Here is a 15722-nt window from a genome sequence, read left to right as displayed (position 1 = left end):
CCTATATAAGGAACTGGGCAGTTGGGTCTGGCCAGTCATGAGGGGTCGCCACACCCTTCTCAGAAAAACCCTAAATTGTTAATTGCTGACCACTATTGTAATAGGGTCAATGTTAAAAATAAGCCAGTATATCAACTGATCTTAACTTTGAAACCTATATAAACCACTTGTGATTTGGAGCCAGGGTCCTTGTCAAGACTCCACTGTGTTGGATGAGACTTGGACCCTAGCTTGAGCTAGCAATAAAGTTCCTTTGCTTTTGTATTATTGTGTGTGGACTTGGTCTTTCCACAACTGGGGATCTGAAACTCGAGCCCAATAAATATGAAGGTATTTTCTTTTCCTATCTTGGAAACATGTAGCAAGACCTTTATAGACATTACAGCCATAGTGATATTAGACATGACTTCTGTTCAGTCTGGCTACAGGAGCCAGAAACTAAAAGTCCACTCATGCCTACTGAGAAGAACTGAAAGTAATGCTCAAGCTTGCAAAACTGCAGGTTCCTCTCCCTCTCCTCTCTATCTCACTAGCCATTCTCTCCCTCCTACCTTATTATGAAAAATTTCAGATGTACAGCATTATTGTGATATTTTTCCATCAAGCAGTAAAGTTGAAAGAACTTGGAACAAGTGCATGGCCAGATTTAGATTCTTCACCAACCACTCATCTAATTCACTTGATCATATTTCATCTCACCATTCTTCCTCCATCCTGTCTTCTTCATTCATCAGTCATCTCTGCTGATACATTTTAAAGGAGGTTGCAGAAACTAGTACATCTCATGGGTCTAGGAATATAGCTAAGAAGTACAGCATTTGTCTTGTACTAATGAGGCCCTGGGTTCCCTTCCCAGCACCATTTAAAAAAAATTAGATTTGGGGGCTAGAATGGTAGTACAGTGGGTGAGGCTCTGGCCTTGCAAGTAGTGAACCTGAGTTTGAGCCCCAGCATCCCATATGATCTCCTGAGCACTGCTAGGATCATTAATTACTGAATGCAAAGTCAGAAATATCCCCTGAGCATTGCCAGGTGTTGGCCCAAACACAAACAAAAGAAAATTACATTTCATCCTTAAATATGTCAACCTGCATATAATATAATTAATTGGACTTTTTAACATCTTTCTGTTTGTGGACTTTTTTTTTTTTTGGTGGAGGAGATACCTGTTTGTGTTCAGGGTTGAAGCCTACTTCTATGTTCAGGGACCACTCCTGGTGGGGTCTGAGGGACCATACAAAGTGCGGGGATAAAACCCAGGTTGCTGCATGCTGGGCTAGTGGACCTAGCTGCTGCACTGTCCCTCTGGTTCTATGGTCTTTTATAAAGTTTGGTAGGTGGGAAAGATAGCTCACCAGGCTGGGTACATGCTTTCACATGGGGTTAAATCCCCAGCACCACAAGGTCCCCTAAACAAGACAGGAGCTATCCTCAAACATGGAGCTCCTGAACATCACCAGTATGGTTTCAAAACCAAAACTTTGAAAAAGGTAAAATTTGGCACCAGAGAGATAGTCCAGGGGGTTTAGGCTCTTGCCTTGCATGTGGTCACTGGCCACAACCCTGTTTAGAATTCCAGGCACCGTTTATAGTCCCCTGAGCATGACCAGGGACCACTTTTGAGCACAGAGCCAGGAATAGACCCTGAGTACTACCAGGTAAATTCAAGTAAAACTTGAATACTAATAAAATGCATAAATCTTAAGTGGTTCTTAGATGATTTTGATAAATGCATTGAACTATGTAAAATAGTCCCTATCTCAGAAACTTCATCCCTTTAGTGTTCCTTCTCCATAAGTCCCCACCCCCATGCCTACAAAGGCACTCTAGGAGAGTTAGGGTTCTCCTGAGCCTAAGGAGTGGGAGAAAAGGCCAGGAGAGTCTGTGGGAAGTCTTCCCTTTACCAACACAAACCTGTTAAGTCTTTTGTTCAAAGTAACCACCAAAATTCATTCAGGTACACTGCATAGTCAGTGCTCGTTGAAGGCAGTGGTGATTAATACTGCCAAGCCACTTTCTGGCATAAACTATGTTCCTCTGTCTGTCTATCTCTTTTTTTTTTCATTTTAAACTCTGGGGCCAGGGGGCTGGAGCGACAGTACAGTGGGTAGAGTGTTTGCCTTGCACGCAACCAACCCGATTTCGATTCCCAGCATCCCATATGGTCCCTCGCGCACTGTCAGGAGTAATTTCTGAGTGCATGAGCCAGGAGTAACCCCTGTGCATCACTGGGTGTGACCCAAAAAGAAAAAAAAAGATCTGGGGTAGAGAGATAGGACAGCAGGTAGAGAGCTTGCTTTGGATGTGACCAACCTGGGTTCAATCCCCAGAACCCCAGATGGTCCCCCTGCCCTGCCAGGGGTGATCCCTGAGTGCAGAGCCAGGAGGAACCACTGAGAACCTCCAGGTGTGGCCCAAGGTGGGATCAGGGGAAAAAATGAGGGCCATAAAGCTCTTGTGTTTCAGTGGTTGATGTTTATGTATATGCTGACATTTGGTCCCCTTTACTATAAGCACTTAGGGACTCCCTTATTTCAATTTCTTTCTTTTTTTATTTTTTGTTTGTGTCTGGGTCATGTCTAGCGATACTCAGGGATTACTCCTGGCTCTGTGCTCAGTAATCACTCCTGGCAATGCTCAGGGAACCATATGGGATGCCGGGGTCTGAACCTAGGTCAGCCAAGTGTAAGGCAAACGCCCTGCCTGCTTGTACTATGGCTCCCACCACTCAATTTTATTATTTTTTTGTGGAGGGAATGGCACTCAGGAGGCGGTCCACTGGCAATAATTTTCCTCAGTTGGTGATTGAAAGCAATGGCCTGAGAATGTGATGACGCTTGGAACCTATGATGACAAAGGTGTCTGGGTCACCTGCAGTGATGGGATGGGATCCTCCAGGGCTGCACCCAGCAGTGCTCAGGGGACAATAAAGGTCTGGAAATTTACCCTAGTGTGTGCTAAGGTATGTGCCCTAAATGCTGTACTATCTCTACCCCCTCAGATAGACTTTTATATTTCCTCAAGGTACCCAGCATAAAGCTGGACTTGTTATAGATGGTTACTAAGAAAACCTGTTATCACTTAAATTGAAAGAGATCCATTCCTTGTCATGACATATTTAGGGACCTCATTCCACAGGAATGACCAATCAGTAGCTGCTGGAAGTCAGACACCTTCCACCTTGAAATCTGCAAAACACTTGCACCAATGATGGAGAACATGACTCAATATTTCAGTGTCTTCGGAGTCCCTCAATTCCTGCCCATGCAACTTGGCTTAGGAATCATTGTAACTAAGCAAGGCCAGCACTCCTGCCAACTGCTGACCCCCAATCTAATGTCAGCTCCAGGTTGGGCACTGTCTCATGAGCAGAGGATGGTTAAAGCTGACAACTGGTTAGACCAAGCCAGCCTGGATTATTTCACTTAATTGCAGCATATCACAGTCTGCCACAGCTGAGAATTCCTTCCACTGGGAGAATCAGTAAGTAAATGGTGGTGGTTTTCCAGTCATCCCATAAAATAAAATTTACCCAAGGCCCTGGTTCTTGGCATGTGAAGACAGATTGTGTTTCCCATGCCAGGACTGTTTCCCCAAACTATTACTTTGTTTATTTCCCACTAGTCTTCAGATATTGGGTTAACTGTCCCATTCTCAGGGAGCCAGGGTCTGGGGACAATACCCCAACCACACCCTGTTTTCTGTATTCTCTTCCACTACCCTAAAAACCACTGTGATGAAGGATCTAAATCATGGGCTGCCTGTCCCCAGGTCTGCCGTCACAGTGGAAGGAAAGACCCAGGCATGTGGGAACACTGCACAGTGCATGTTTAACAGAGGCCTGGCTCTGAAAAAGTACACACACACACACACACACACACACACACACACACACACACGTCTACATGCAATGACCTAAAAAATTAATTCAGCTGAAAGGATTTGCTGACCTGGTTTTAGGTGCTTGACCGAGGATCCCACTTTTACAACAGTTCCTGAAGCTTCATGCCCCAGTACCATTGGCTTTTTCACGATAAAATCCCCGATCCGACCATTTTGCCAGTAGTGGACATCTGAGCCACAGATTCCAACCGAGTGCATCTTCAGTAACACCTCTAGAAGAGAAAGAAGGGGAGGATAAGTGAGGACTGGAAGCAGTTCCCTCCCTCTGACCACCCCAGCACTTTACCTGGACAAGGGAGAGGGTATGGTATCAAAGGTCAGGCACAAAGCTGAGAGCAGAGAAAAAGCAGCTAAATATCAGCTTTAAGTCTTTCAAAGCATAAAAGAAAAAGAAAAACATCCACAGAGCAAAGTAACTGCTTCCATATGTTAACTTAATTAGGTGATGGTTTCATAAACATTAGATGTTGTGAAGATTTTTTTAAATGTGACTAACACTTCCGCATTATTAACACTTCTACTGCATTCATATTGGCTAAGTAATAGAGGCAATTGAAGTATCCATAATGATTAAACATATAAAGTGTGATGTATAGATTTAGTCAATTTACTGAAATTCATTTCCAGAGATAGAAAGAGCGAAGATTGGGGGCCAGAGCGATAGTACAGTGGGTAGGGCTCTTGTCTTGCATGTGGCCAATCTGAGTTTGATCCCTGGCATCCCATATGATGTCCCGAGCACTTTCAGGAGTAATTCCTGAGTGCAGAGTCAGGAGTAACCCCTACGCATTGCTGAATGTGGCCCAAAACACTAAAAAAAAGGAGAAAGAATGAGGAATGGGCAAAATGAGGATCAAAGTTACAATCTTCCACTTACAAGGGAAAAAATGTGAGGCTAGGGAGAGTTAGAGAGTTAGAGTATGCTTTGCATTCTGGAGGCCTGGGTTCTTTCCTGGCACCACACTGTCCTAAGCAACAAGCTAGAAATAGCCCCCGAGCACTGCTAGTTGTCGCCCAGAAAAAGGTTCTCATAATTAAAAAAAAAATGTAGGTATGCGTAGTGGCACATTTTAACTAGTTTTACCAGAATGATCATTTTGCAATATATACAAATTATTATAAACTCATATTGTATATTTGAAATGAACACAATGTTATTTGTCAGTTAACACAGTATATTACCCTCCGTAATGTGGGAAAACCTCAAATAACAAACTGAAGGCCTTAAGAGACTGAAGGAATTCTCTTTTAGACAGTTTTATCACCTTTACCCAAACATTCAGTCCTCTGATGGGCCCAGAAAAATTCAGATTTGTTCATCCCCACAATCATATGAGCCAATTCCTTAAACCAAATCTCCCACTGAGCCAGAGATGTGGCTCACATACCTTCTTATGTGTGAGATTCTGAGTTTGATCCCTGGCATGGCACAAAAATAATAAACCTCCTCTCTTTCTCTGTATTACATATGTAATAACATGCACAAAGGTATAAAACAAATTAAACTTTCTCTGTTTTCTGGAGAACACTGATACAAGAAAAAAAAGAAAAACAATATATTATTAGTAAAAACAATTGTATTAACTACACAATAAAAGAGATAATACAGAGATTAAGATGCTTGCCTTGCATGTGGTCAACCCCAGTTTGATTTATGGTACCACCTGCGATCCCCTGAGCACTGTCAGGAGTGATCCCTGAGTGCAGAACCAGAAGTCATCCCTGAGCTCTGCTGTGTTTGGCCTCCAAAGTGAAAAAGAGAAGAGGGGGAAAAATGTGGGTGGTGAATATGCCTGATTATTATCTCCTTATAGAGAAAACTGGCAGAATTTGGGGCTGTGTCAACACTTAGTGTGAGTACCAGTCTACGTTCCTCATGCCTATTGTTTTCTTTAAAAGTACTGCTTTAGTGTAAACCATCCAAAGATTTCAGCTGATATTCCCCCTTCAGAGTTTTGAATGAAGCAAGATTTGGTGGTATTTTTGTTGTCAACTTTCCAAATTTAAAATAATGATGTTGTCGACAGGTTTTGTTGAAATAAGCAATAAAGGATTACTGGCCTCACTTGACCAAAATGACCATGACACAGCAATTTCCCTGAGAAAAAGCCCTGCCTTAAAAAGACAAAGAGATCCACAGCTCTGCTATGTAGTCAGCTGTCTCACAGCTTGCTAATCTACCCTTGCTGCGGGCAACCCACTGGGTATGACTCTGGAGGACCTGATTTGTCCTTGGCTTTAGGAAAGAGAGTACAAAATGACAAGTGAATTCCGAGATCCAAGATAGGAAACAATCTTTTGGGTTAGGAAATTTAGTCCTCTCCTGAAGTTACCAATTTGTGATTAGTATTGTAGCACTGTCCTCCTCTTCATCGATTTGCTTGAGCGGGCACCAGTAACGTCTCCATTGTGAGATTTGTTGTTACTGTTTTTGGCATATTGAATACACCACAGGGAGCTCTGCCATGCGGGCAGGATACTCTTGGTAGCTTGCCAGGCTCTCCAAGAGGGATGGAAGAATCAACCCGGGTTGGCTATATGCAAGGCAAATGCCCTACCTGCTGTGCTAGTAAATTTGACTAACAAGAACCCTCACTCTCATGTACCTAAGAGGTTCCCTTTCGAGCCCAAAGATAGCAAGAGACTGGAAGAGTGGGAGCAAAATCCTGGGGTAGAGACACAGCTCCAAGTGTTCTGGGTGGATGCTGGGTGACTGCCTTGGGCAATCAACCCTGATTTGGAGGTCACTATGGAGTGCCGCTCTCACATGGTATTGTGATGAGACCATGAAAAGCCCTAATTATACATCACTTTGCTAACCACTGATAGAAATGGCTATTGTCTGTTTTCACCTTTCCAAGTCAATAACTCAGTTGGCCTTTAAACCTGCAGGAAAGCTGCTTTCAATCTTTTCACACAGAAGCTTCCTTCAATTGAGGGGTGAGGGGAGCCAAGGTGGGGAAGCACATCCGAAGGGAGAGTTGAGTGACTGTCGGGGATTCACAAACTGTGGCCACTCTGCTCCTGCTGCCATTCTGGCCTGAAGCCTCAATTCAGGGTCCTGCAGATCAGCGGCCGGAGAGAGCTCAACAGGCTGACTTCACGCTGTGCGGAGGGGAGGGAGGCCTGGGTTTGATCCCAGAACCTCACAGTGTTCAAAGCACTGCAGGGAGTGATCCTTGAGTGCAGGGCTGGGGGTAGCCTCTGAGAAGCACCTGGTATAGCCCCCAATAAAACAGACCTCAGTGTCTTGTGGATTAGAAATAAGTGGACTCTGGGGATGGGAGGGTTGAAATCTGTCCTCAGGGATCTGTTGGTACGACCTTTCCAGATCGACCTTGCACAGGAAACATGCGTTTTAGCTCAATCCAGCAGGGTCTTAAGCATCATGAGAGTCAAGAAGGAATAGAGCAAAGGGATCAAGAGCCCTGTCCCAGTGTGCTCACCCACTTTCTGCACCTGATAGTCAGGGCAGTGGGGAGACACCAGCAGCCCCTCCCATCCTCACCAGCCAGAAGCTTCTCGGACTGCTCCTCTCATCGAGAACTGGCCTTCTGCAGACTAAGTTCTGAGGACTCGCCCCTTGACAGATACTGGGATTAGACAACCACTTAGCAATTTATGATAAGATAACACAAATCTGTCATTTCTACCTTTGAGCCATAAACTGAAAACAAACATAGGCATAGGTTTCAGTGGAGAAGATATTAACTAATAGGAAAAGGCAGCAAAGCACATGCAGAATGGACACCAGAACACATGAAATACAACCTCGAAGGACTTACCATTCTGGCCTGGTTCAGGAATAGGATAGTTCTCCTAAAGAAAATAAAACAGAAAAAAAAAATCCTTTAGCATGAACAATAATTTTTATCCTGAATATTTTTTCCACCAGTTAAAATGAAAGTGGAGAACTGGAGAAATAATACAGGGGTTAAGATTCTAGGGCTGGAGTTGGCAGGACACTTGCATTGCTTGTGACTGACCCAGATTCGATCCCCAGCATACCATATGGTCCCCTGAGCCTGCTAAGAGTGATCCCTGAGTAACTACTGAGTATCAGCGGGTGTGCCCCAAAACCACAAGAAAAAGGTTTTCTTGCACATAGCTGAACCCGGTTCAATCCCCAATAGCACATATAGTTCCCCAAGAACCACCAGGAGTGACCCTTGTGCACCGGGACAGGAGTTAGCCATGAATACTGCCAGATGTGGCTCAAAAGCCAAAAAAATAAAATAAAATGAGAGTGGAGTTTCATTCAGTTATTTCTGGGCCAGCCTATATATCGTGACTGAAGGGAAGTCAGGGGGATGCCTGAGAATTGTGGCTTCTAATGGCCAACCTCACCCCAGCCCCCCAGGGCACTCTGCCCGACTCTAAGGAAAAAAGGGTGCTGTGTGCACCTATAGGACTCTAAGGGAAAAAGGGTGCTGTGCGCACCTATAGGCAGAATCTAGGAACTGCACCCAGGTCTCAAGCACCACCTTCTCTATCAGATCCTTCTGTCCAAGAAAAACATTCTTAGATTTGTTTGGTCTGGCAAATGCGTCCAGGGAAAGCAGGAGGGTGCCCTGGCTACATCTGAGGATTTTCTCACCAGACAGGCTGGGGACAGCGTAATGCTTCCTTCCAAAATATTTGGTGGGACGAGAGGCCCTTGTGAACACTCTCAGAGGTTCAAAAAGCAGCCTGACTCTTTTTTTTTTTTTTGCTTCTTGGGTCACACGCGCGATGCTCAGGGGTTACTCCTGGCTCTGCACTCAGGAATCACTCCTGGTAGTGCTGGGGGAACCATATGGGATGCCGGGGATTGAACCCAGGTTGGTCATGTGCGAGGCAAACACCCTACTACTATTGCTCCGACCCCATAGCCTGATGATTTATGTACTTCATACGCTCCCTTATTCCTCAGTTTTCACTGCAGCAAGTCCTTAGGCCTGTCTGTCTCTAGTGCCTCTGATCTTATCACTACTAAATGCTTCGTAGGATTCAATGTGTGACCTGAAAATTCACATGTGAATAAAGGTTCATAGGATTCTTCAAGAGTCTTTCACTGGTACTGGGATGAGGGATGGGTGTTGGAATACAGCATGACTGAAATCCAATCATGAACAGCTTTGTAAGAATCTATCTCACACACACACAAAAAGCAGCCTGAGCAATTCTGCCACTGCTGCTGATTATATGTAGTTTATTAAGCGCTTTTTTTTGCTGTTATTGCCAAAATATTTAGGAATTCCTGGTGACAAGGGGGAAAAACACTGAAGGCCACATCCAAGTATCTGTTGATTTAATTCTTTGAAGGCAGCCAGGAGGAAGGACTGCAAGCTGCACATAGCATCCATAAGCACCAGTGTGTGGGGCTTTCCACAGTAGCAGCCCTGCTGTCTCCTCCACCCAATTTGCAAATGAATACCCTGTGGCTGGGAAGTTAAATAATTTGGCCAAGGTTGAAACATGTGAGCAGATAAATGAGGGCTGCATCCTGCTATGTGTCACTCCTAAGCCTGCTCTCACCATATCCCCTAGCACTCTCCAAGGTAAAGCAAGACTTTTATTTTCCTTCCTTAGTGGTGATACAAGAAGCTATCAATCAGGTCATGTGAATATGAGAACTGAAAGCCATCACTATTGTCACCTCCATAAAGTGTCCCTCAGATGCTCTTATAAGTAGCTAGCACCCATCTATTCTAGTAACATCAGACGCATGCCACAGATCATGCCTTCGAGCTTTTGCATATCAAGTCCAGAGGCCCAGGGACCCTACCTGTTGAATAGCCAATCAACACATGCTAATCACAAAAGGTCTGAGGTTCTCTCCTTTCCTATGTCATGCCCTTTCAACCAAAACAGTTCAATGCAAACTTGAACTCCAGTCTCCAGGGATGCCAGATTCCATGAGGTAATGCTTAGGCTGATGGGCTGACACTGACCAACTTCTCAGATTCACCTGACTGCTCTCTGCACGCAATACCTCCTGTCATCCTCACGGCAACCCTATGTTGTACCTGTGATTATTATTTCATCTTCCTTATAGCACAGCGGTAGGGCATTTGCCTTGCACGCAGCCAACATGGCCGACCTGAGTTCGATTCCTCCACCCCTCTCAGAGAGCCCGGCAAGCTGCCAAGAGTATCTCGCCCGCACGGCAGAGCCTGGCAAGCTCCCCGTGACGTATTCGATATGCCAGACACAGTAACAACAAAGTCTCCAATGGAGACGTTACTTGAGCAAATCGATGATCAACGGGAGGGCCTTTACTTTACTTACTTTACTTCCTTATGTGAGACTGAGGAATCAGAAACTTAAGACACTGCTAAGATTGTAGGTGATGGAGTTGAATCCATCCTGACATAGGGAAACTATTTCAGGCAACTTTTCATCTCTTCGTAATTTAAATGGGAGGGAAAGAAGGAAGGAAAGAAGGAAGGAAGGAAGGAAGGAAGGAAGGAGGGAGGGAGGGAGGGAGGGAGGGAGGAAGGGAGGGAGGGAGGGAGGGAGGGAGGGAGGAAGGAAGGAAGGGAGGGAGGGAGGGAGGGTGGGAGGGAGGGAGGAAGGAAGGAAGGAAGTAGGGAGGGAGGAAGGAAGGAAGGGAGGAAGGAAGGAATCGAGGGAGGGAGGGAGGGAGGGAGGGAGGGAGGAAGGAAGGAAGCAGGGAGGGAGGGAGGGAGAGAGGGGAGGGAGGGAGGGAGGGAAGAAGGAAGGAAGGAAGGAAGGAAGGAAGGAAGGAAGGGAGGGAGGGAGGGAGGGAGGGAGGGAGAGGGGAGGGAGGGAGGGAGGGAGGGAGGGGGGAGGGAGGGAGGGAGGGTGGGAGGGAGGGAGGAAGGAAGGAAGGAAGTAGGGAGGGAGGGAGGGAGGAAGGAAGGAAGGAAGGAAGTGAGGGAGGGAGGGAGGGAGGGAGGGAGGAAGGAAGCAGGGAGGGAGGGAGGGAGAGAGGGGAGGGAGGGAGGGAGAGAGGGGAGGGAGGGAGGGAGGGAGGGAAGAAGGAAGGAAGGAAGGAAGGAAGGAAGGAAGGGAGGGAGGGAGGGAGGGAGGGAGGGAGGGAGGGAGGGAGGAAGGAAGGAAGGAAGGAAGGAAGGAAGGAAGAACCTATCTAAAAGCAGACAAGACAACGGTCATGAAAACCTTTCCTCAATGACGCTACTGGTCTCACATCTAATATTACATGACATCAGGGACCACCGTGTAAAGATTCTTCTATTGTACTGTGTGTAATTTTTTGGTTTTAGACCACATCCAAAGGTACTGAGGAGACCCTGCAGTTCTGGAGATCAAACTTGGACCCCTTGCATGCACTCAGCTCTTTTGATTATCTTTCTGGCACTAAATGGGGTGAAATTTTAAACTGCAGGTTAAAATTAAGTAAATTAAGGCCTTTGTTTCAAGTCTGGAACAACAGCACCACTCTCCCTGCCCCTGCTTAGTAGGCAACTTCCCAGACACTGGGAATTCCACCGCCCACTCTTCATAGCCTTGCCTCCAACCAGGCCAAGCCTCAACACCCCATTTTGGAAGATAAAGAGGCAGTAATACCCAAGCCCAAAACAAGAGTGGGCCCACTAAGTAGACTCTAGAGATTACCACTGTAAATATTTGTTAGAGATAAGATTCTGGCTACACCTTGCAGACAAAACTGCAGTGACTCTTCCAGACACTAGAGGGTGGTGTGCCCACAGCCTGCTCTCTCCACAGTGCAGGAGATTTCTGAAAATGCATTTTGGTTTTTGGTTTTTGAGCTGCACCGCGCTGTGCTAGTTGGACTTGGGATGGGGGCTGGGGGTGATCTCTTGGAGCCATGTGGTGTCGGGAATTAAACCCAGGGACTCACACATTGAAGGAAAATACTCTACCACTGAGCCACACTCCCAACCACATTCTAGAGAAAGTACCTCTTCCCTACTACAGCTGCCAGGACTAGGCCCAATGCTTTGGGGACCTTGCCAGGGATCAAAGGTGGGGCACATACCTATATACCCGTAACAATAAACTTTGAGCTTATTGTTAGTTATTCTATAAAAGAATTTGTTTACATGCTTTATATCTTTGACAGTTGGTATTAGTGATGGTGGTAGAGGATATATACTGAGAGGTAATTAGCATAAGCATCTCTGTCTTGATCTTGGTATATATAAAACTGTGTTAGATTATTTGCTCAGAATATTGTATCACTTTGTTTCCACTGTTTGACATGTGTCCTGAATATTTCTGAGTGTAATGTGTTCATGTTCACTGATTTATCAAGCCCCTGATGACTTTAGTAGAACAACAAATGGTTTCTTTTGCCTAATTACCAAAATTGCACAGTAAACCTGATAAACTATCTTTATCTGGTTTATTCAGTTAAAGTTTTAAAAAATATTTTATTTCAGGCACTTGTTGTTTGCAATACTGTTAAAGATTTTATTTATTTTTTGTTGATTTTATAAGGTAAATTTAAAAGATATCATTTTTAATTTTTTTGTTTGTTTTTGGGTCACACCCAGTGATACTCAGGATTTACTCCTGGCACTGTCCTCAGGAGTTACTCCTGGTGGTACTCAGGGGACCATATGGGATACCAGAGGTCAAACTCTGGTCAGTCATGTGCAAGGCTTACCCACTGTACTGTCTCTCTGATCCTTCATATTTAAACTTTAAAAAAAATACATATTTAAATCTTGTTTTGAAACAGTGCTGTCTAAAGTGGTATTTTACAATATTCATTGTAGATACTATTTACCTTCCTAGAATTTATTATTCCCTCGTGTATCTTTAATTATCACTGTCATCCTGTTGTTCATCAGTTTCCTCGAGAAGGCATCAGTAACGTCTCCTTCGTCCTAGCCCTGAGATTTTAGAAAGTGCCACATTTGAGACTCTTTCAGGGTCAAGAGAATGAGACCCATCATTGTTACTGGTTTTTGGCATACTGTATACGCCACGGGGAGTTTGCCAGACTCTGCCATGTGGGCAGGATACTTTCGGTAGCTTTCCAGGTTCTCCAGAATAAGAACTGGATAATAAGATGTATCATGGCCGCAAATGCTGCCGCACACTTCCAGGAGCTGGGTTTCATAGTCTCTGGGTCTTGGCCATTGATGGGATTACACGGCACTGGGGGCAGTTGGTGGGTGTAAAGCCTGGCTACTGGAAGATGGGGGATCTGGGTGGAGGAGGCCCACTTCCGATCCGAGTAGGCTTGGAGATCTATGCCCTTGGTCCCGCACACCTTGGTTCCTCTGCTGGTTCCTTCATGCGTGAGGCTCATCTGAACGTGTGGGGAGTGGTCTTAAGCATGGCTGTGGCTGGAACCAGAGGACTTCAGCTGCCAGGGCTCTGCTCGGGGTGGGGAGGGAAACTCAACCCTCAGCGCAGTCTCCTGCCTCCGTGTCTGGCTGTCCTCACCGGGGCCCCTTGGAGGAGGGTGGGTTGAGTTTCCCTCCCCACCCCAAGCAGAGCCCGGCAGCTGAAGACCTCCAGTTCCAGCCACAGCCTTGCTTAAGACCACTCTCCACACGTTCGGATGAGCCTCACGCATGAAGAAACCCAGGTGTGTGGGACCCAGGGCATAGATCTCAAAACCTGCTCGGATCGGGACTGGGCCTCCTCCACCCAGATCCCTCATCTTCCAGTAGCTAGGCTTTACACCCACCAACTGCCCCTGGCACCGTGTAACCCCATCAACGGCCAAGACCTAGAAACTATAAAACCCATCTCCCAGAAGAGAACAGCACAAAGTCTCCTGCCTCCGCTCCTGGCTGTCCTCACTGGGGCCCTTTGGAGGAGGGTGGGTTGAATATCTTTAATTAAAAAGGTCTTTTCTGTTGATTTTGATTTTTGGAACATGCTGAGTTGGGTTCGATTCCTCCGCCCCTCTCGGAGAGCCTAGCAAGCTACCGAGAATATTTTGCCCACACGGCAAAGTTTGGCAAGCTATCTGTGACGTATTTGATATGCCAAACACAGTAACAACAAGTCTCACAATGGAGACGTTACTGGGCCTGCTCCAGCAAACCGATGAACAATGGGAGGACAGTGCTACAGTGCTCCCTACAAACCAATTTTCCTTTCCTTTCTTTTTTTTTTTTTGGCCGGCAATGGGGTGGGTGGGGGAGCATGGGGGGTGGTGGAATTTGGGGGTCACACCCCCACACCCAGCAGTGTTCAGGGGCTATTCCTAGCTTTGTGTTCAGGAGTGGCCCCTGGCAGTCCTGAGCTTGGGGACCATATGTAGTTCTGGGGATGGGAACAGAATCAGCCACATGCCAGGTCAGCACCTTACTTCCCATGCCCTCTAGCATTCTAGCCAAGGGCTTGGCTCCTGAGTCCCCCTCTCTGCAGGAGACATGCCATCCAAGCACTGAGCACCGGAACTCAGCCTTAAATTTGTAAATATTATCCTAAGCATGGCAGTGGAGCTCAGAATGCTTTAAAAAGTTATCACAGCACAGTTACTAAGAAAACTGCTCTTTAAGCTGCAGCCCCAAGGACTCCGTGGCAGAAGCAGCGGTGGCGACGGTGGTGGCGGCGGTGGCAGCAGCTGGTAGGGTGGACTTGTTTGTTCATTTCAGCACTCTTTACAATAGCCAGAATCTGGACACAACCTGAGTGCTCGAGAACAGATGACTGGTTAAAGAAACTTTGGTATATTTACACAGTGGAGTACTATGTAGCTATTAGAAAAGATGAAGTCATGAAATTTACATACAAGTGGTACTACATGGAAAGTATCATGTTAAGCGAAATGACTCAGAAAGGAAAGGGATAGACAGAGAAAGATTGCATTCATCTGGGGAACATAAAGTAACAAAATAGGAGACGAACACCCAAGAATGGCCTAGGAATTTTACTCCATGGCTTGGAGGCCAACCACACATGCTAGGGGAAAAGGGAGCTCAGATAGAGAAGGGAGCACCAAACAAAGGGTGTTGGGAGGATCCTCCCAGGATGGGAGAAGCATGCTGAAAGTAGACTATAGACCAAATATGATTGTCACCCATTGCCTCTTTTGCAAACCACAACACCCAATAAGAGAGAGAGAACAAAAGGGAATGCCCTGCCACAGAGGCTGGGTGGGATGGGGGAGATGGGGGATGGGAGGGATACTGGGATCCATGGTGGTGGGAAACGGGCATTGGTGGAGGGATGGATATTTGATCATTGTATAATTGAAACCCAAGCACAAAAATTTGTAAGTCTACAACTATACCTCATGATGTCTCACTAATAAAAATTTTTTAAAAAACAGCTCTTCACTTGTGGGTCCTTGATATGACGTTGGTTATAATCCTGTTCACTTAATCTCCTTTTCTAGCTCAGATTTCAGTAGTGATATTCTTTAATTTAGCCTTTTTCTTATTTACCCAAGTCTCTTAGCTCCTTGGAGATCTAGCACTCTTAGTCCCTCAGCTCCTTGCTTCATGCCCAAGGTAATCTGAAGCATGATCATTTACAATCCTGTTCCAATTTCTTATCTTTCTGTGAGTGATATTAATAATGAGATAAGAGAAGTAACTGTTCTCTCCTGTGGTTATGCCAGGCTTTTGGTCAGAAAAGTCTCTCTCTATATTGGGACTGAAGGGATAGTGTAATGGTTAGGGCACTTGCTTTGCATATGGCTGACCTGGGATTTAATCCCCAGCATCCCATATGGTCCCCTGAGCACCACCAGAAGCAATTCCTGGGTGCAGAGCTAGGAGTAACATTTGAGCATCAGTGGGTATGCTCACCATCTTTCCCCTCCCCCCAATAAAAAGCTGGTATCACACCTCCCTTCTAAAGTCCTCAGTGCCCCCTCACTGCAATCCCCCCACCCCCACACACACACCACATACACAATA

The 15722-nt window shown here is 45.8% G+C and overlaps 1 protein-coding gene across 1 annotated transcript in view; it reads right to left on the bottom strand.

Moving 5' to 3' along the window:
- The window catches only part of SORD (sorbitol dehydrogenase), a 52827-nt gene that overhangs the window by 25437 nt on the left and 11668 nt on the right, over window positions 1–15722 (bottom strand). The window contains exons 2-3 of the mRNA XM_056134095.1: window positions 7689–7722; window positions 3951–4115 (exon numbers count right to left, since the gene is read on the bottom strand). Of these exons, the coding sequence (XP_055990070.1) occupies window positions 3951–4115; window positions 7689–7722 (199 nt within the window). The remainder of the gene's footprint in view (window positions 1–3950; window positions 4116–7688; window positions 7723–15722) is intronic.

The sequence above is a fragment of the Sorex fumeus genome, unplaced genomic scaffold (genome assembly GCF_029834395.1).
Source record: "Sorex fumeus unplaced genomic scaffold, SorFum_2.1 ptg000098l, whole genome shotgun sequence".
Classification (NCBI taxonomy): Eukaryota; Metazoa; Chordata; class Mammalia; order Eulipotyphla; family Soricidae; genus Sorex; species Sorex fumeus.
The sequence above is the reverse complement of the archived record's forward strand: the minus strand, read 5'-3'. Positions and strand labels throughout refer to the sequence as shown.